The 19,284-nt window shown below is 44.7% G+C and overlaps 2 protein-coding genes across 3 annotated transcripts in view; one reads left to right on the top strand and one right to left on the bottom strand.

The window, feature by feature from the left end:
• anapc2 (anaphase promoting complex subunit 2) overlaps positions 1 to 19,284 on the top strand; it is a 29,196-nt gene that overhangs the window by 5,061 nt on the left and 4,851 nt on the right. Inside the window, exons 1-10 of one of the 2 annotated variants that reach the window (XM_063210318.1) lie at positions 3,274 to 3,473; positions 3,705 to 3,963; positions 4,331 to 4,721; positions 10,085 to 10,217; positions 10,708 to 10,888; positions 11,714 to 11,833; positions 12,346 to 12,463; positions 12,884 to 13,062; positions 13,806 to 13,947; positions 14,634 to 14,709. In XM_063210318.1, the coding sequence (XP_063066388.1) occupies positions 3,402 to 3,473; positions 3,705 to 3,963; positions 4,331 to 4,721; positions 10,085 to 10,217; positions 10,708 to 10,888; positions 11,714 to 11,833; positions 12,346 to 12,463; positions 12,884 to 13,062; positions 13,806 to 13,947; positions 14,634 to 14,709 (1,671 nt within the window). In that variant the 5' untranslated portion in view covers positions 3,274 to 3,401. Of the gene's footprint in view, positions 1 to 3,273; positions 3,474 to 3,704; positions 3,964 to 4,330; positions 4,722 to 10,084; positions 10,218 to 10,707; positions 10,889 to 11,713; positions 11,834 to 12,345; positions 12,464 to 12,883; positions 13,063 to 13,805; positions 13,948 to 14,633; positions 14,710 to 19,284 lie in introns of those variants that run through there. The other variant, XM_063210319.1, reaches the window with a different exon arrangement.
• On the bottom strand, positions 71 to 3,202 carry ssna1 (Sjogren syndrome nuclear autoantigen 1). Its single transcript, XM_063210320.1, has 3 exons — positions 2,890 to 3,202; positions 1,629 to 1,828; positions 71 to 370 (listed from the first exon to the last, which is right to left on the bottom strand). Exons 1-3 carry the CDS (start codon positions 2,939 to 2,941, stop codon positions 275 to 277), a joined length of 348 nt encoding a protein of 115 aa, XP_063066390.1. The 5' UTR covers positions 2,942 to 3,202; the 3' UTR covers positions 71 to 274.

Here is a 19,284-nt window from a genome sequence, read left to right as displayed (position 1 = left end):
CTGTGTCAATTCTGCAGATTGATCTTTTGCAATGAAATAATGCATCAGAATCACAATAACCCACCTGGTCATCGGTCACACTAAATAATCTTTATTAAAAACATTCAATATAAATAAAAGAATTTGTGGGACAATACATGACACAACAGACACACAGTGAAGTATGCAGAGAAGTGCAAAACAAGAGACTGGATGTACAGGGTGGAATGCTAGCTAGTATTCGCACAGATCACATGGTGAAACGTAGTGGGTGGAGAAAAGAAGGGGCATAAAGTCAATGATCTTTCCCTCCTCTGGGTTCGGTCGCCTTGGTCAAGTTTCCCGTCTCCTTCTTTAAAACACTCAGCAGGGTCTGAGAACTTTCTAGAATCTGGAGAAGGAAAAAAAACACAAACAGAAATGCATTTGGGAGGCTCTACTTGACACAAAGCTGACGTTTACCAAAGCACCTATACAAACACACCCAAACCAAAATTACACAGTATGGAGGAGTTAACAGTTGGAGCTTCAATGTTTGGTTTTAATTAGCTAGGCATGCTGGGGGAGTTGATGCCTTTCTACCTTACATAGCGGAATGTACTTCCTTTCTACCAAGCACAATATTGCACACTACTTGGCACTTACTGTATGTACATGTACACTCAGGTGGACCCTTAAGGATGTCAGTTGCCTTCGCACATGCTGACCATGTTTCACCTTATGCATGGCATAATCATGTAACAGTCACCAAATGACAGCCGTTGATTTAGCTGATGGCCAAACATCTGGTCATAAGACCACAAGAGTAATTACATCCTGACGTATGTAATAAATACATACAGTTGTGGCAATAAGCTTTCGATCCTTTGATGTTATAGTTTTGCACACTAACAAGGAAATTATTAGCTTATAATCAATGGTAAGTGTATTCGAACATGGATTCGACCCCTAACCTTCAGCTTTGCCAATGGTGCGTCCCCAGACTATATGTTTCATGTTATAGCCTGGCTTATAGTTTCAGTTTGTTGAAGAGGGCAAAGCTGCTTTTACAGTTTCAATGCTTTCCAATGCTGCTCTGTAACTTATATCCTGGCATACAGCCTGTGTGTGTTGGTAAGCTGCTCACCTTTAGATTACATTACACTACACTCAGCTGACGCTTTTCTCCAAAGCGACTTACAGTTATTAACAGGATATTGGTTACAGTCCCTGGAGCAATGTGGGGTTAGGTGCCTTACTCAAAGACACTTCAGCCATGGTGGATGGAGGAGGTGTAGTAGGGCGAGGTGATGGTGGGCTTTAAACCTGTAACCCTCAGATCTTAAGACCACGGGTGGATTCCAATATGCGGACTCCCTCCTCGGTCTGTGCTTGTGGCCTCACATTTTGCTGATTCCCCGCCTTCATGGAGAAAACAATTACGTTTCCCCGCTGTCAGCCAAGCCACAACAATTTTTGGGGGACTATTCTTCATTCACCATGACGTTTGCAAATGAGAAAATTAAATATATAGAACTGAGCTTTTGCGAGATATTGAAATACGGTGACGTCATCACGAGGCCACGAGGAGGCAAGTGAGCAAGGGAGGACGGGAGTCTGCATATTGGAATTCACCCCACCTCTCTAACCATTAGGCCATGGCTGCTCACCTTCATGTATGCAGCCTCGGTCTCTGCGATGGTGCGGTCGAAGTCTGCGCGTGCGGCCAGGCGTCGGGCCAGGCTCTCGTTGACGCGGCTCAGCTTGTCGGTCAGCACGCGGATGTCGTGCTGCAGACGGCCCTTCTCCTCCTCCTCCTGCTGGATCTGACGCTGGAGCTCCTCGCGCTTGGAGACCAACTCCTCTATACCTGCAGGAGGACATAGGAGATAATATCAAACACATAATAACACTATTACTATTACTATTACACACACACACACACACACACACACACACACACACACACACACACACACACACACACACACACACACACACACACACACACTTCTCCTGCTGAATATGACGCTAAAGGTCCTCACATGTAGACACCAGCTTCTCTATTCCTGCAGTATATGAGAGAGAACACACACACACACACACACACACACACACACACACACACACACACACACACACACACACACACACACACACACACACACACACACACACACACACACTTGGAGGCGCACAGCTATTCTAAGACCTCTACCTGCAGGAAATAGGCCACTTTGCATTCACACACCGCATAGTAGAATACATTGTACAGAGATTAACTTAGTACAAGGAAAAGGAATCAGGGACCAAATATGAAATTTAAAAGGAAATCAAAGGGGTTTAAGAAGAACTGGTATTCTACCATAAACGTACACAAATAAATGAAAATAAATTATTCAAATAGTTTTTTTGTTGTTGTACTGTTTACATAGACAGACTTCCAACTATTGTTTGATCAACCACCAAAATATTGTTATATTTTAATACAAATGCAAGTAAATTCTCTCATCAATGTCCATACAAATGGCATTTAAAGTGGGCAAATATCCAGTCTCGGGGAAGTAACACGTGGCACAGTTATTATTTTTTTCTTTTAAATCAACTTGTTGTCTACTTGTTTTGACATCTCTGTCCATCACCTGTGACTCTACCTTCGTATTAATAGTGGGCGGGAGGGGGGCAGAATCAGAAGTCAGTCACTGATCAGAAAAGGACATAGTAGTAATCTAGTACCAATTAGAATTAGGGTTGGTGATGTACAGTTGATTTAAACTCAACCTACAATCAGGCTAACAAGCTTATCTGCCCATTTGCACCAGAGTTACCATGAACTTTCAGCTTGACATCCAATTAAGATGGAGATGAGCACGCTAGGCAAACTCATTTAACACACTTAAGTCCAGCAAAGGTTGAGCAATGCTTTCTTACACTTGACGAGTTCGTTGTTGTAGGTTTGCAAAGCTGCTCCTTGTTGGGTCATGATGATGGTACTTTTGAAGCCCAAGCCCGCGCACACCGTCCCAGTCACGTTAGTAAGCCGCGAAGATTCATGCGGTTGGCCAACTCCGTTTAGAATTCCGAGGCAGGCAATTTGGGAGATCTCGTTAAAATTTCAAAATTCTCTACCCACTGGCAGTTCACAGCGGGGACGACCTAAAAACAAACTTGTCTGCACCTTCGTGGCTGAATCCTCCTTCCAATTCAATCAAACAGCAGTTTCCAAGACAACTTTTATGTCATGTACACTTCCGCCTTTCTTATTTACTTCCGTTACAAAACGTCATCTTTCAGCGCCATTGACTTGAAGAAAAGCGCGATCAACCAAACCCCAGGGAGATGTCAAACAAAAACTAAACAAACATTGCAACATTGAAATGCATTTTGTTAGGGATATTTGTACATGAATCTATGAGATCGCACCGTTTCTATAGCTCAGCAAAATGAACGCTGTGGAATCTAACCCGATGCAGCAGGGTCTGGTCACTGCTTGGGAAAGTGTAATAACGGCATTGGTAAGTAATGTACCATAGTGTTATTGTGCTACATGCAGAGCAATTAATGTATGTCATAAATGGTTTGTTGCACAACTGGTCAAACACTCTACACCATTCTTACATTTTGCATCTACATAGGCTAGTTATTTCGAGTATTGCTAGTCATTTAGTGCATTCTATGTACTTGATCGAATGTGAATGACACAGTCTAGCAATGCATAGCAACATTTTCAATTCCTTTTTATGCAGTTGTCTTCTAATATGGACAATGCCCCGTCTGAAGAGGCGCTGTCAGATTACTTGGACCTGCTGTGCGAGTGCGGCGGTGGTCAGTATATGGAGGACTGGCTCTTGGACACCCTGTACATGAACCTGACGTCTGCCGTGGTGCCTGAGTTTTGGGCTGGACTGAAGTCCCCGGAGGGGACCGAAATGCAGGAGAAAGAGCGGACCAGAATCCTGTTGCAGGCCTTCCGTACCTTGTTGTCCAGGCTTGAACCATCGTTAGGTGAGACACATCTCTCACCCATTGCACTGCTTGGGTTTCCTTATTCTAGAAGTCATCAGTCTTGAGGGGTAACCCGACACTATGTATTCAGTATTACAATATCAACACCTAAACGCGTATGAAGCATGTGATTTTTTAAAAACATAATACCTTTGACTTGTGTTAACCGTGTTCCTTTCCCTGTCCGAAGCAAGCCCATCTAAAACACATGGTTAACCACATTGTGTAAGACATTACCTTGACTTCCTCTGTCTACAATGTTTGACAGATGTGATTGAACACGTGATATATGTGGCACAGACATGACTTGACTTCCCCTGTCTGCAGTGTCTGACTGTGTTCCTGTTCCTCTTCCTCCCGCTGCCAGGTGGGTTGGAGCGTCTGGGCAGGTGGCAGGACGAGGGCCGCGCTGGCCTGAGGGGCCCCGGGGCCCAGAGCCTGCAGGAGAGGGCCTTCACGACCATCAGGGCCATCCTGCTCTTCTCCACGCCTGATGTCCTCCAGGAGCGCATGCTCGAGTTCTACAGCCGCACCTTCGCCGTGCACATGAGCCAGTCGGGCCAGGCCGCGCCCGGAGCGGAGGAAGAGGAGGAAGAAGAAGAAGAGGAGGAAGAGGAAGATGAGGGGGCAGCCATGGGCGCAGAGGGCAAGGCGAAGGGCAAAGGCAAGGGGAAGGTGTGCCCAGGCTGTGCTGTCAGCCCTCAGGACTGCTGGTGTCAAGAGGCTCTGGACCAGCTGAGGGAACTCAGTCAGATTCTGTAAGTGCTTATGACCAATTAGTACTCTCACTACTACAGATTACCCCTCCCTCTCTCACTATTAAGATTACCCCTCCCTATTATAAATATGATATCCACTCCCACTCAGATTACAGACTATTACAGATTATCACTCTTCTCCGCCAGGAAACACAAAAGTCAAGCTCCTCTGTAATGCTGATGGATTTAGTGTCTCTTCTTTTATTCATCATCCAGCGTCGAATTGTCAAAGGCAGTAAGACCACACACTAGAACATTCTATCACACAAACAAAGGGCTAGGAGCTCAAAGTGAATAAGACAAGACAAGACAAGACTTGCTGGCTGCCTGCCAACCCAAATGTGGTCTTGTCAATCACTAACATGAGTTAACTCAGAATAGTCCAGGACCTGCTCTGTAGACCCGTTCGCAATTTTGAGTTGAGGGCGTTTCTCACTGGATTTGAGTTAGTGGGTTCCTAGACATTAAAAATCACGGAGGTGCTCGTCCACCATAGTGCCAGATTTTTCACAATATGGCCGCCAAATATGGCCACCATCGCCTATGACAACAACGTGTGTTTTTTACTTTTAAACTGTTTATACACATGCCATACATCAATTCTGACCATTTTTGGAGAGGAAATCATTTCTGACAATTACATGAGGAGAATGTGTGATTGTGACCTTAAAAGGTCATTGCCAAGGTCAAATTTGCAATTCTGAAGAATGTCAATAGACTTTCATTGATTTCATTAATTTATGATTATTTTGTGTCAGGATAGAGTCAGTATAGTTCTTAAAAGGTCAAGGTCAAGGTCAAGTTCAAGATCATGTTCCAGGTCTTTTCCCTATTCTGAAGAACTCGGCCATGTGCTTGCCAATTAGGTCATTATTAAGAATAAGGAGCAGCCACTATAAATGTAAATCTAACATTTCCAGACAGTCAGAGGACAGGACATTACATGCACTGCAACAGTCAACACAGAGAGGAGCCCCCACTAGAAGAGGAGAAGTGTGTCAGACATCCCAAGAGTACACAACTTCACTGCCTCTTTCAAACGCTTGTGCATAACATTCAAAGCGGAATAAGGCGAACACCATTGCATATGATGCTTCCCACAGCAAAAGCCTTCACATCAAGAATCTTCTCGCAACTTTTCACAGGATTGGTTCATGTTCAAGCTACCAGACAATCAGATCTGACCAGCCTTCTTGCTAGCTATGTTATGGAATGCTCGAAAAACCGACAGAAAACCATACCTAGCACTTCTACAAGGGAGGATTACACATTGGCAGGTATCCAACTCTGATTATGCTGACAAATCATCACTTTCTGGTACCAAGAGTTCACACTATGCAGCCTTATTACTGTTTCAAGATGCTTCGGTGAACAGACACCTTCAAGAGTTTCCAGTGTCGGGCACAGAATTAAGCCAAGCTGGTGATATACTGCAGAGGAATTTACCATGCCAAGAGGTACCTGATCATGCAAAGCCAGTGGTTCGACCTGCCCTACCACCAGAGATGCTGCTGCATCCTGAAAACAAGCAAGCAACATTACTGCATGTTGCAACTGCAAAAGGATCAGGAAAGCATGAATGCTTGATCAGCCTGATTCGCTCTGGTGTGTCAGGAGGAGACCTTTTGATGCAGGCTGCTGTACACACACTTGTCTCATCTGCTGTTGTGCCAATGATGCGTGCTGGCTTCCTTCCTATAATACCAAGACCCATTTCTGAGTGTGCGACTGTCAGACACTGCCTATCCAACTTCCAGTGTTCGCAGACAGATGAATCAGGCATCAATGGCAATTTGGTGTGATGAAACCTGCATGAGACAGAGCACTTCAAGGATCTCTTCCACTGTATTGGCCCTTTCTATTGGACGTGTGTTATTCTCAGATATCAGGGAAAATTGCCTCAAAGTTCTGGCCTGGATGATGCCTTGATGCATGTCTCTCCAGTGGGATGTATTCCGGCCTCACAAGGACAAAGCAGACTATCCAGTGCTTGCACAGGTACAGGCATTGCACACTTCACTGGCTTCAGTTGCCCAGAATATGAGTTTGAGGCCTTGATTGAGCAAGTGGAGAGCTTGAATCAAGACAAGTCAGAGCTCTGCCAATTCTTTGAAGTTTGGCTGGATTTGGCGGCCATCATTAAAAATGCTGTTGTCTCTGAAAGAGAAGGAAAATAAATCAATATGTGGCTACCATAACGTCTTGCAATTGTTGCAGTACGTAACTGCATTAATTACTTATGTTATGGATCATAGTATCTTGAACAAATCAAGGTTCTAGTGTTAACACATTCTGAGCTGTACCGTTGCTTTTCTGTAGGTCAGTGAGTTGTGCAAAATCGCCATGGCTAGTACTGTGCTGTGGGAGGTGACATAAAGGTTGAGCAGCATTCAGAGAGTATGCAAGGGTCATGGAGGACACTATGTAGTAGGAGTCACACGCAATGTTAATGTTGCAGCAAAGTTTGAGCTCTTTCCATCAGATTAGAATGATCACTGATGTCCTCAACTTTCTCACCAACAACACCACTTTGAAGCGGACAGAATGCCACCTCCAACATGCACTGAGCACCACTCCGCGCCTTATATTCAACTGAAATGTGTAATTGTTGCTAGACTTTGTGGTGGATCCGCAGAATCCATACTCAGTGACCGTTAATGCGCCCGCTCCACTGCACAATCTGCTCAGCAACCAGGTTGTCGCACCTAGCCTGCGCAACCGTCTCCAAAGCTTGCTTGCAAGCTTGTCTTAAGCTTATACAGGCAGGATAGGATAGTTCTCACGAACATTAGATAAGTGGAACTGTTTCAAAAAGGAATCTTCTGCAGTACAAAGATCAACCATAGAAGACACCAGCAATCATCGTAAAGGAGCAGAAGTTGGTCACATCTAAAGACATAGCTGAGGCACATAGGAGGATGAGGAACGGGGCATGAGTATTCAGCAGATCTCATGATGTCCTTTCAGCATCACCCCTGTTAGATGGTGACCTTCCGTTGGTTGTTAACAAGTCAAAGCTTGTCAGTGAAATTGAGCCTCACCTTAATCTCACCCAATGAAGCTCTGAGTCTACATATTGCCCTCATGTTCGGGTAGACTTCATGTCAAAGATCCGTCAGATGCCTCTGGCAGAATTTAGGCCCTGTCATCAATGCCATCATCAACTCAGCAATATCCCTCTGCTGACATCCAGAGCTCATCCATCTTGTGACTCCTACATTGAGATGTCATTGAAGGAAGGAGAACACATGGGGCATACCAACTCAACAACAGCCGTTGACATCATTGGCATGAACGAACAAACACCCATTCCTCACCAACTTGATAAGTTCTGGGCCTCTGTGGAGAACAAGTGAAATCTCCAATTGTTAGTTCCAGACATGATTTATTATCAAACCAGAGGCAATACTACTAACAGCCCTGTTGTTGTTGTTGATGATGAGGTGCTACCAGCAAAGTCAGCTGATGGTGAAGAGATCCCAGAGCTCTTGAACTGCGTTGATGAGGCTTAGGACAGGTTGCTGGTGCATGTGTGCTGTTCGTGTGAAGCAGGGCAGAATAGTTGTTATAGACTCAAATGATACAGATACATTTGCATTGCTTCTCCACTACAGCCCATATTTCCAAGAACTTGGTATGCAGGAGATTTACCAGCAGTATGGCACTGGTTAGATGAGGAGAATGCTTCCCCTCCATCAATTAGTCTCTCATCTTGGAGCATCACTGAACATATAACGTGAGAAGATGCATGAGTAGGGGGGTTGCATGAGGTTGGGACTAAACATGCAGTCATGGTTTCTGATCCAGTCCAGTACTTGGCTAACTTTGGAGAGGCCAAAATATTGACCGAGCAAGATGCAACATTGGCTGAGAAGTACTTGGTGCGTGTCTGGGCTGGGGCCAGATCAACAACAACAGCTGTAATATTTGATGATCACAGAGTAGAAATGTACAGCAGTGCTGGAATCAATGTTCCTCCTCCCATCAGTAGTGCTATAAGAGGGCACATTCAGAGAGGGGCATTTCTAGTTCATAGAGTCTGCAACATACTTACAAGAACCAAGGACCCCAAAATAAGGCATGAACCTAAGCAACATGGGTGGCAGGAGCACACACCTGGCATACTCCTGCCATTAAAATGGCTGAAATCATTATCATAAGATATGATGATCATAATGATACCATGATTTTTCAAGTTAAAATAACTAAATCACTACAATGTTCCACCTTAGTAAATTTATTGTGTTTTGGGCTTAATTTAAGCTTAGGTCTTCATCATCACATGTATTCATTAATTGCTTATGCTATCATGGTCCCTAAAGTGTTAAGAAATATTAAATGTTAGAAATGTTAGATTTACATTTATAGTGGCAGTTCCTTATTCTTAATAATGACCTAATGGACAAGCACATGGCTGAGTTCTTCAGAATAGGAAAAAGACATTGACCTTGACATTGACCTTGACCTTTTAAGGACTATACTGATACAAATAATCATAGTAATATCAGCAAATAACTCCTCATGCCATAATTGATCATTTGTCTCTCATTTTTACAATGGAAGTCTATTAACGTTCTTCAGAATAGCAAATTTGACCTTGGCAATGACCTTTTAAGGTCAAAATCACACATCATCCTCATGTAATTGTCAGAATTGAATTCCTCTCCAAAAAATGGTCAGAACTGATGTATGACATGTGTATAAACAGTTTAAAAGTAAAAAAGACAGATATTTGTCATAGGCAATTGTGGCCATATTTGGCGGCCATATTGTGAAAAATCTGGCACTATGGTGGACGAGCACCTCCATGATTTTTAATGTCTAGGAACCCACTAACTCAAATCCAGTGAGAAACGCCCTCAACTCAAAATTGCGAACGGGTCTACAGGGCTGGTCCAGGACCAGAATGCAGGATAACACTTTTTTATGGTTTCATCATCACAGCAAAATATAAGCAGGGCTCTAAAAGTGTACATAAGGGCATTTGTCACTTGCTCTGAGATAACATACCACAGTAGATTATTTTACCTGGCTTCTTAGCATGTATTATATTCTATTTCATTCAATTCTATTCTACTCTACTATATTATATTCTAGTCTACTCTACTCTATCTCACTCTACTCTACCTCTACTGTACTCTCCCCTGCTGTTATGAGCAAGGCTCCTGGTTGAGTGGGTGCAAGTCATCGTGTATTGTACTGTACTCAGTCTCGTTGGGTGGGTGCAAGTCATCGTGTATTGTAATGAACTCAGTCTCGTTGGGTGGGTGCAAGTCATCGTGTATTGTAATGTACTCAGTCTCGTTGGGTGGGTGCAAGTCATCGTGTATTGTAATGTACTCAGTCTCGTTGGGTGGGTGCAGGTCACGGCTGCAGCTGCTGGAGCGGGTGAGCTCGGAGGCGGTGACCTCCATCCTCCACAAGCTGATCGAGCAGCGCATGGAGCAGCGCTGCCGCGGGGAGTACGAGATCTCCTTCCTGACCGACTTCCAGGAGGTATGCTTTTTTTTTTTTTGAAAGATATTTTTATGGGCTTTTTGGGCCTTTATTTTGGATAGGACAGTGAAGGTGCGACAGGAAGCGAGTGTGGAGAGAGTAGGCTAGGGTAGGGTCGGGAAATGACCCCGTCTGGACTCGAACCGGGGTCCCCGTGGCGGGGGCATGCAAGCCCAAGTGTGGGGGACTTAGTGCGCTGCGCCACAGCGCCCCCCCCTCTCCAGGAGGTATGCTAGTGCCACAACTGCGCTCCTGTCTCGCACAGTAATCGTTTTATGCGCTACTGAATGGGAAGGTGAATATGTAGACGGCTGAATGTGTACAATACTGAGTTGCAGATTTAAGAGAAACATGCGTATAATTTTTTATTTAATAGATAATATAATTTCTTACTTTAATGTGATTTTAATGTACTTTATGTTGTCTCTCTGCCTCTTTGTCTTCATCGTTCTGCCTCTCTCGCTATCGTCTCCCCTCTCCCTTGTCTCAGTGGCTTGACCAGGTGTTGGGCTGGGTGCGGCGCGTGTTTGCCAGCGAGGCGGGTGAGGTGGGTGCAGGTGAGCAGCAGCGTGACAGTGGCATTCTGCAGCGCTGGCGTCACCACATGCAGCAGTTCTTCTGCCGCGTCTATGCGGGCATGCGAATCGAGGAACTCTTCAGCATCATCAGAGGTGAGGGGAGGGGGTGAAAGACAGAGAAACGAGGCATGAGGAGGATGCTTCCAGCCTGGGTTTCGCTTTTTTTTTTGCTATCCCTTTTGGGTCATTCTGCAGCAATTGAACAATTCTCCATGCACTTGCGTTTCAAAATATTGTGAAACTATTACTAGAGAAAGGAGGAAGGGTGTCTTTTTTGTTCAGTCATTGTTTTTCTGCAAATTTCTGAATGCCTTAGTGTAGCAGCTATACAATATAGAAGGCTTACACCGATACATGAATAGGTGTAATACGCAATGAAATGTTCATGTTGTACTAGATGATGCCATATATTCACAGTGGTCTCTCGAAATTGATCAGCACTTTATTGCAGTTGAAAGCAAGCTCATCCACTTGAAAGGAGACTGGGCCAAGGATGACTGGAGCACACAGGATACGTTTTGTTGATATTTATTGTGGTGAACGACTCTGATGAAGACGCACTGCGTTGAAACGTTAGTCATGCTTGCACCACAATAAATATCAGCAAAACGTATCCTGTGTGCTCCAGTCATCCTTGGCCCAGTCTCCTTTCAAGTGTACCAGCTTGCTTTCAACTGAGTACAGTCCCAGACTGTGAGCACCAAAAAGGCTAGAGTGCATGTGACCCTCTTTCGTAACTTTATTGCAGTGTTTGGCTGTGCTCTGTTTAGGTCTTCGGGAGACATGGTGTATTTGGTACTACTACCAAAGAAGGTTATAGCCAGCAGTACACCTACAGGTTGAAATTGGGTGAAATGTTGCCTTTAAGAAGGTGAGAAGTGTTTCAGTGTAGCTTTAAGAGGTGTGTTCTCCGCGTAGATTTCCCGGAGTCTCTGCCGGCCATAGAGGACCTGAAGTTTTGCCTGGACAGGACCAGTCAGAGGCAGCAGCTGCTCACCTGCCTCAAGGCGGCCTTCGAGACACGCCTCCTGCACCCAGGTGAGATCAGCGGACCCCATATGCTTAATGGGGTACATAAGCCTGCTCGGTGTAGTTTTATTGCAAATATATAAAGTTTAATGTCATCTGGCCATCTTTAAACAACACCTTAAAACCCATCTCTTTTTGGAGGCCTTTGACTTCTGGTGTCCACAAGCACACACCTACACACACTTACACTGATACTATGTAAAGCGACCTTGGGTGTTTTGAAAGGCGCTATATAAAACAAAGCTTTTATTATTATTATTATTATTACCTGAACAGAGAAAGTTATAGTTATGGCAGTATTTGGAGTATGGGAGTATTTCAGTTACAAATTCCTACAAAGTACCTCAACAGCTTGGCAAAAGAAAACAAGACATGCTTTTCCTCTTGGTCATTTGTTATTCTACACTCAGTAGGGGTGAATTCAGGTGAATTGGGCCGCTTTTTCCCATTCACTTATATGCAAAAAAGTGGCCCAATTTACCTTAATTCACCCCACCATCTTCCTCATGTCTCTTCCTCAGGTGTGCACACGTCGGACATCATCACGGTCTACATCTCGGCCATCAAGGCTCTGCATCACCTGGACCCCTCCATGGTCATCCTGCAGGTGGCCTGCCAACCCATACGCAAGTACCTCAGGTAAGAAATGACCCATACACAAGTACCTGAGGTAAGAAAAGACCCATACTCAAGTTCAAGTTCCCCCAGTTCACTAGTAGGAGGTCTCACATTTGTGCATTTTCATAGTAGGAGGTGGGAGAAGTCCCATCTCCCACTAGTTTGGACTGGGTCTGGAATATACCATAAATACAGCAGTACCCTTTTGCTCCCTCTGCCCATCCGGAAGTATTTCAGATAGGAAATTCAGTTTGTAAATACATTAGTGCCAACCCATCTGCCAGTTCCTCAGGTAAGAAATAACCCATCCGCAGGTTCCTCAGTCATGTCCCAGCCCTCGTCGTCCTCCTGTCATTCCTATCAAAATAAAATAAAAACATTAGAATAATTGTAATAATAATGATGATAATAATAATAATGAATAGTTGCTCCTGTTGCAAGGACGCGGGAGGACACGGTGCGGCAGATCGTGGGCAGTCTGACGGGGGACGGCGAGGGCTGCAATGATCTGGCCAATGAGCTATCGCGTGCTGACCCCGTTACTCTGGAAACGCAGGACAGCGAGGATGAAGGCAGCGACCCAGAGGAATGGACACCGGACCCCGTGGACGCACTTACAGGTAGGAGAGCGAGCGGCATGCATGAATGACTGACAGTGTGTTTTGTGTAGCAGCAACAGAAGTCAAGGCCCTCTACTGCCACCTGGTGGGCATATTGTGAAGTGCCTTTGAAACAAAGTTTGCACTTCCTATTGTGAACTGCACCTTGTGCAATAGCATCCCAGATAGAGAGAGCCTTTCTGAGGAAGGCCTCAGCCTAAAACAATGGAAATGGCTATATCCTTTCAGTCACTAGATTCAAAAAGTCTCTCTGTTGTTTTTTTTGGTGGTGAAGATTCTCATTCAGCCAGGTCATGTTTTTCAAAATAGTTTAGCTGTAAGCAACTGGACTTGAATACATTTAATCTTTTTAACCAGAAAGTTTCATTAGAAGAAGCCTATTTGGATAATAGAGGAGGAATACTTACAACATGTTCCAATAGGAGCCCATTTGATTCCAGTTCTTTGCTGGCTCTACCTCACATTTGCTGAAACGGGTTAAAGCTGACACACCCAAGTGTCTGACCTGGGAGCAGGAGCACAATAGAGTATACAGACAAATAAAAATGAGAGTGCGCTTCAAACAGGGTATTTTGCAATTGCTCCCATTTGTTTTAATTTTCAATGACGTTTTAGGTCAATTAACAGTTGGAAAAAAGCGGGAGCAAAAAAATCCAGGTTGAAGCGGGTTTTCTGTATTTCACATTTGCTCAAATTTGTGTGTGTGTGTGTGTGTGTGTGTGTGTTTTTTTTATGAACTGCAGATAAGACGGGTTCCAAACACCGCTCCTCGGACATCATCAGTCTGTTGGTCAGTATCTATGGCAGCAAGCAGATCTTCATCGACGAGTACCGCACCGTACTGGCAGACCGACTCCTTCAACAGCTCAACTACAGCACAGCCAGGTAGCGCGCACACACGCACGCACGCACGCACGCACACACACACACACCTCAACTACAACACAGCCAGTGGTACACACAAACACACACACACAGCTCAACTACAATACAGCCAGGTAACACATATGGCACACACACACACACACACACACACACACACACACACACACACACACACACACACACACACACACACACACACATTTCACATGCTTGCTATGCCAGTAGCTGGAGCATACTGTGTTGGAGGCAAAGTGGTGATGACACTTCCATACAATACTTTTTTTATGGTGGAAATGTATGCACAGTTGCACACAAGAAAAAAACTAACAAAACCCAACATTCTCATGACTTTTTAGCTGAAAAATCAAGATAATGCATTCTGTTGTGGTATTACTGTCTACACACAAACCACGGTTTCAATGGAGAAGTGCAGTATCTCGCGTGATATACTGTGTTCTTGGCTAGTAAGACGTAACCTCTTAAAACAAAAAAGCGTAGTATAATCGTTTTTTTCTGAAGTGGGACAAAGTTGGATCAACATTTTTTGACACAAGACAAAGGTATTTTAAAGCCAATTTCTGGTCTAAACTCTTTTTCGACCATTTTCAAGATTCTGAGTTCTGAAATTGTAGGGCAGTATACGTACGTGCTGTCATGTAAGGACATGTGTGGTATTGTGTTTCCAGGGAGATCCGCAATGTGGAGCTGCTGAAGCTGAGGTTCGGTGAAGCCCATATGCACCTGTGTGAGGTCATGCTGAAGGTGAGTAGACTATGCCGCATGCTGTCATGACTACTGTTGGTACTGTATCTTGAAGCTGTCGTGACATGTCCATGATACTGTATCTTGAAGCTGTCATGACATGTCCATGGTACACTCTAAAGTTGGAAATGTTCCTCAAAGAACCTTCATTTGGATTGCGGACCTAACATTGCTCTGAGGAACCTTAACAGTTCTCTGAAGGGTTCTTCCACAGTGGCAACAACTTTAGATTCCTGTGTTCTCTGAGGAGACTTCTCTCACTGTTGTCAGCCCCACCAGAGCGGGGCCCGTGCCTGTGTCCATGCCCACACCAGTTATGTTTGAAACTAAAGTGCTTACCTGTAAACCACCCATGTTCATACCGGGCTCTGAACTTTCCCGTATGCGATCATTTGTTACCTGGATGAACTGGAAGTGTTTTTCAGTTCGCGTTGCTCAGACTTGCGACATGAACACGCTAGCTGCTTCAAGATTAGGTGCGGGAACGAGCACTGGCAGGGTTCTCTGTCGGCCTAAACACCCCTTCTGAGGAAGAAAATCCTTGGGTTCCTAGAGAGAATTTGTTACATATTGCATGTTCCTCTGAGAACTTATCTGGTCCTCTGAGAACATTTAGGGGTTCATCCACAGGGAACTTTTTTGCTCCAGTCTACTTAAGCGCTTAAGGCGGCATCTTTTATTAATTATCTTCTACAATTGCTATTTATTATTGCTGCAGGGGGATTGTGTCTAAACTAATTTGCAGGGTGCTCTGGCTATGCCTACAGTGCCCTCCATTATTATTGGCACCCCTGGTTGAGATGTGTTTTTTAGCTTCCAATTATTATTATTTTTTTCTAAATAATATGGGACCTTAATGGAAAAAAAGAGAAAAATCCAACCTTCAATACAAGTGCATTTATTCAGTGGGGAAAAAATCCTACATAAAGAAATAATTATTTGACATCAAATAATGTGTGTCACAATTATTAGCACCCCTGTTGTTAATATTTTGTACAACCCCCTTTTGCCAACAAAACAGAACCTAATCTTCTCCTATAATGTTTCACAAGATGGGAAAAGACAGAAAGAGGGATCTTCAGCCATTCCTCTTTGCAGAATCTCTCTAAATCATCCAGAGACCTGGGTCCTCTCCTCTGTATTCTCCTCTTCAGCTCGCCCCACAGGTTCTCAATGGGGTTGAGGTCTGGGGACTGAGATGACCATGGGAGGTGCTTGATTTTGTGTCTGGAGAACCATTTCTGTGTAGATTTGGCCATATGTTTAGGGTCATTGTCTTGCTGAAAGACCCAGTGACGGCCCATCTTCAGCTTTCGGGCAGAGGGCAACAGATTTTGATTTAAAATGTCCTGGTATTTCAAAGCATTCATGATGCCATGCACCCTAACAAGCTTCCCAGGGCCTTTGGAAGCGAAACAGCCCCACAGCATCACTGACCCACCCCCATACTTCACAGTGGGTATGAGGTGCTTTTCAGCATGCGCATCTTTCGTGGCACGCCAGACCCACTTAGAGTGTTTGTTGCCAAAAAGCTCAATCTTGGTCTCATCTGACCAAAGCACACGGTCCCAGTTGAAGCCCCAATACCGCTTGGCGAACTCCAGACGTTTGCGTTTATGATTGTGGGGTGAGGAAAGGTTTTCTCCGTGCATGCCTCCCAAACAGCTTGTTGGCGTGTAGACAGCGCCTGATGGTTGATTTGGAGACTTTGTGACCCCAGGATGCTACCATTTGTTGTAATTCTGTAACAGTGAGCCTTGGAGATCTTTTGATTTCTCTTACCATCCTCCTCACTGTGCGTGATGGCAAAATAAACTTGGGTCCTCGTCCAGGCTTGTTTACCACTGTTCCAGTTGTTTTGAACTTCTTAATTATTCCTCTCACAGTGGATATGGGCAGCTGCAGTTGAGTGGCAATCTTCTTGTAGCCTCTGCCTGACCTGTGAAGGTCGGCGCACATCTGCCTCACTTGTATGCTGTGTTCCTTTGTCTTTCCCATGTTTAAGAGTGGATAAGAGAAATGGCCTCTGTGTCACATCATATTTATACCCCAGGGAAACAGGAAGTGATGAATTACTAATTAAATGTTCCTACATACTCTGGTAAACTTTGTAAACTACTGTAGAAATGACAGAAATGTTTCAATTATATTTATTTCATGGGAATTGTTAAGGGTGCCAATAATTGTGGAACAGGTGATTTAATGAAAAATAATTATTTTTTAGTCAGGGATTTTTTTTTATTTTCCTACAATTCATTTGAGTTGAAGGCTACATTTTCCTAACATTTTCAGTGTGACAGTATTCTTCTGCAATAAACACTGAATTTATTTTAAGGCTTTTAACACATCTCAACCAGGGGTGCCAATAATTATGGAGGGCACTGTATGACCGACCGTCCACTAAGCAGTTTGTAATGTGGTGGAATATCAATGTGGAAACTTTCCTCTAATGCCAAGTCAGTGCTCCAAGCATACACCGTTTTAAATTAGTCTTTATTAGTCTTGAGCATGGCATAGCATGCTCCCCTTAGCAACAGGAAGTGATTGCGTGTTGTCGTGGCTAACATTTCAGACAGACATTTAAATTGGAAGATCCGCAACGAGATCTAGCATACAGGTTCATGGCCTGCCCTCTCCCTCAGACGGGTATTAAGGCCCAATCCTGCCTGAAATTGATTCGCAGCTCAGAGGACTTTAGTCATAATCCTTGCCTGAAGAGCCGGTCCAATCCTGCCCAGTCGCAGCAGTGCATCTGAAGCGAAGGAATTGAGTTTGCTACAATGTTACTATGGCTGTTTTGAGTCGTCCTCTCCAGAAGTGCGATGTCGGGATGTTGGTACACAGATTTAAGTATAGTTGGAAAGCGATGATCAGAACTGTAGAGGGCTTTGACAGTGAAATGAAAGCCCACCTGGGACACAGGATTCCACTGCACACAGTGCTCACTGCACACAACCAAATTGCTTTTATGCCTCACCCATGCAAGGGGGCAGTGCAGCGGGGTGGTGCCATGCTCCTCAGTCATGGAGGAGGATGGGGGAGATCACTGGTTAATTACTCCCCCCAGCAACCTTGCCAGGTCGGGACTTGAACCGGCAAACTTTGGGATACAATTCTAACGGTCTAACGGCTTACCCATGACTGCCCTGGTGGGAAAAGCACTTGAAAAGCTAACGGATGCCCATGGTAACTCAAGCAGAGAAGTGAGTGGTGAAGCTGGTGTCTTTAACACAAGTGGTAGTTGTAAACCGGATGGAGCAGCCCACGATGTGCCTCTTGTGTCTTACTTAAACCAGCAGGATCGTTGTCAGTCTGGGCCTCTAATAATAATAATAATAATAATAATAATAATAATAATAATAATAATAATAATAACTTGGTTTTATATAGCGCTTTTCAAGGAACCCAAGGTTGCTTTACATTTGGGGGGCGGGAGAAGGGGCAGGTGGGGAGAAGGGGCAGGGGAAGGGCCAGTGAAGTTAAGACTTTAACTTAAAGTCCATATGCCTCTGTGAATTGATGGGATTTAAGGTTACATTACATTACATTACATTATATTGCACTTAGCCAACGCTTTCATTTATTCAAAGCGACTTACAACTATTATTTTTCAGGGTATTGGTTACAGTCCCTGGAGCAATGTGGGGTTAGGTGCCTTGCTCAAGGGCACTTCAGCCATGAATGGAGATGTAGGGAGAGGTCAGGGGGGATTCGAACCGGCAACCCCTAGATTGAAAGACCAACTCTCTAACCACTAGGCCACGGCTTCTTGAACGTAGCCAGTGTGGGGGCCTGGCGTATGTTGGGAGGTAGACTGTTCCAGAGCGTGGGGACAGCAACACAAAAAGCTCTGTCACCAACAGTACGGAGTCTGGCTCTAATTACTGCTCAAAATTAAACATAACATGAATTATCTCGCTAGACGTTGTTGTTATTACTTCTGCTTCGTAGTTATAAAAAATAAATCATATCCTCCCTGTGTGATGGGTTCATTTTGTTGTATGCAGTGTTTGCTGACTGTCCTTCCTGTCAAGTTTACTACCCCAGAAGGTTCGCGCTCGAGTCCCAGCTGGGCAACTCTACTCCCCTTTGCTACAAATGGTGTCAGAAGTGGGATGGCTACCGTGAGGCCATCGGAAGTGTACCCATTGTGTGTGAGCCGTAATTACATGATGTGAGGGACCCCCAGGATTGGTGACCCCAGTGTGAGGGACCCCATTGATGGGTTAGGCATAGATGATGGGGCACACTGGATGGAAGAAACCTGGTGGGCAGTTGCGTGAGGGACACCATGAGTGTCTGAGGTGCACGGGGGCCCTTCCCGAAGGGGAAGGCAGTGTGATGTAGTGACCTTCACTAGGGTTGTGGGTGTGTTCTGACTGTCACACTAACAAGCCTGGCTCTTTGGTGTAGCGGTCAGAGCCCCAGTTTACTACTCCAGAAGGTCTGGGTTCGACCGGCTGGGCAACTCTACTCCATTTCGCTACAGTAAGCGTAATTTCGTATAAGCGTACTGTGATATGCTTTAGGATGTGGCAGACTCTCGGGGCATCAACACTATTGTTAATGTAACTT

This window comes from Engraulis encrasicolus, chromosome 11, assembly GCF_034702125.1.
Source record: "Engraulis encrasicolus isolate BLACKSEA-1 chromosome 11, IST_EnEncr_1.0, whole genome shotgun sequence".
Classification (NCBI taxonomy): Eukaryota; Metazoa; Chordata; class Actinopteri; order Clupeiformes; family Engraulidae; genus Engraulis; species Engraulis encrasicolus.
The sequence above is the reverse complement of the archived record's forward strand: the minus strand, read 5'-3'. Positions and strand labels throughout refer to the sequence as shown.

Excerpts from the sequence above, each read along its gene's own strand:
- ssna1 (XM_063210320.1), bottom strand. The coding sequence starts at position 2,941 with ATGACCCAACAAGGAGCAGCTTTGCAAACCTACAACAACGAACTCGTC. Across the intron at positions 1,829-2,889 it reads CAACAACGAACTCGTCAAGT|GTATAGAGGAGTTGGTCTCC; the intron begins GTAAGAAAGCAT and ends GTCCTCCTGCAG. Across the intron at positions 371-1,628 it reads CCGAGGCTGCATACATGAAG|ATTCTAGAAAGTTCTCAGAC; the intron begins GTGAGCAGCCAT and ends TTCCTTCTCCAG.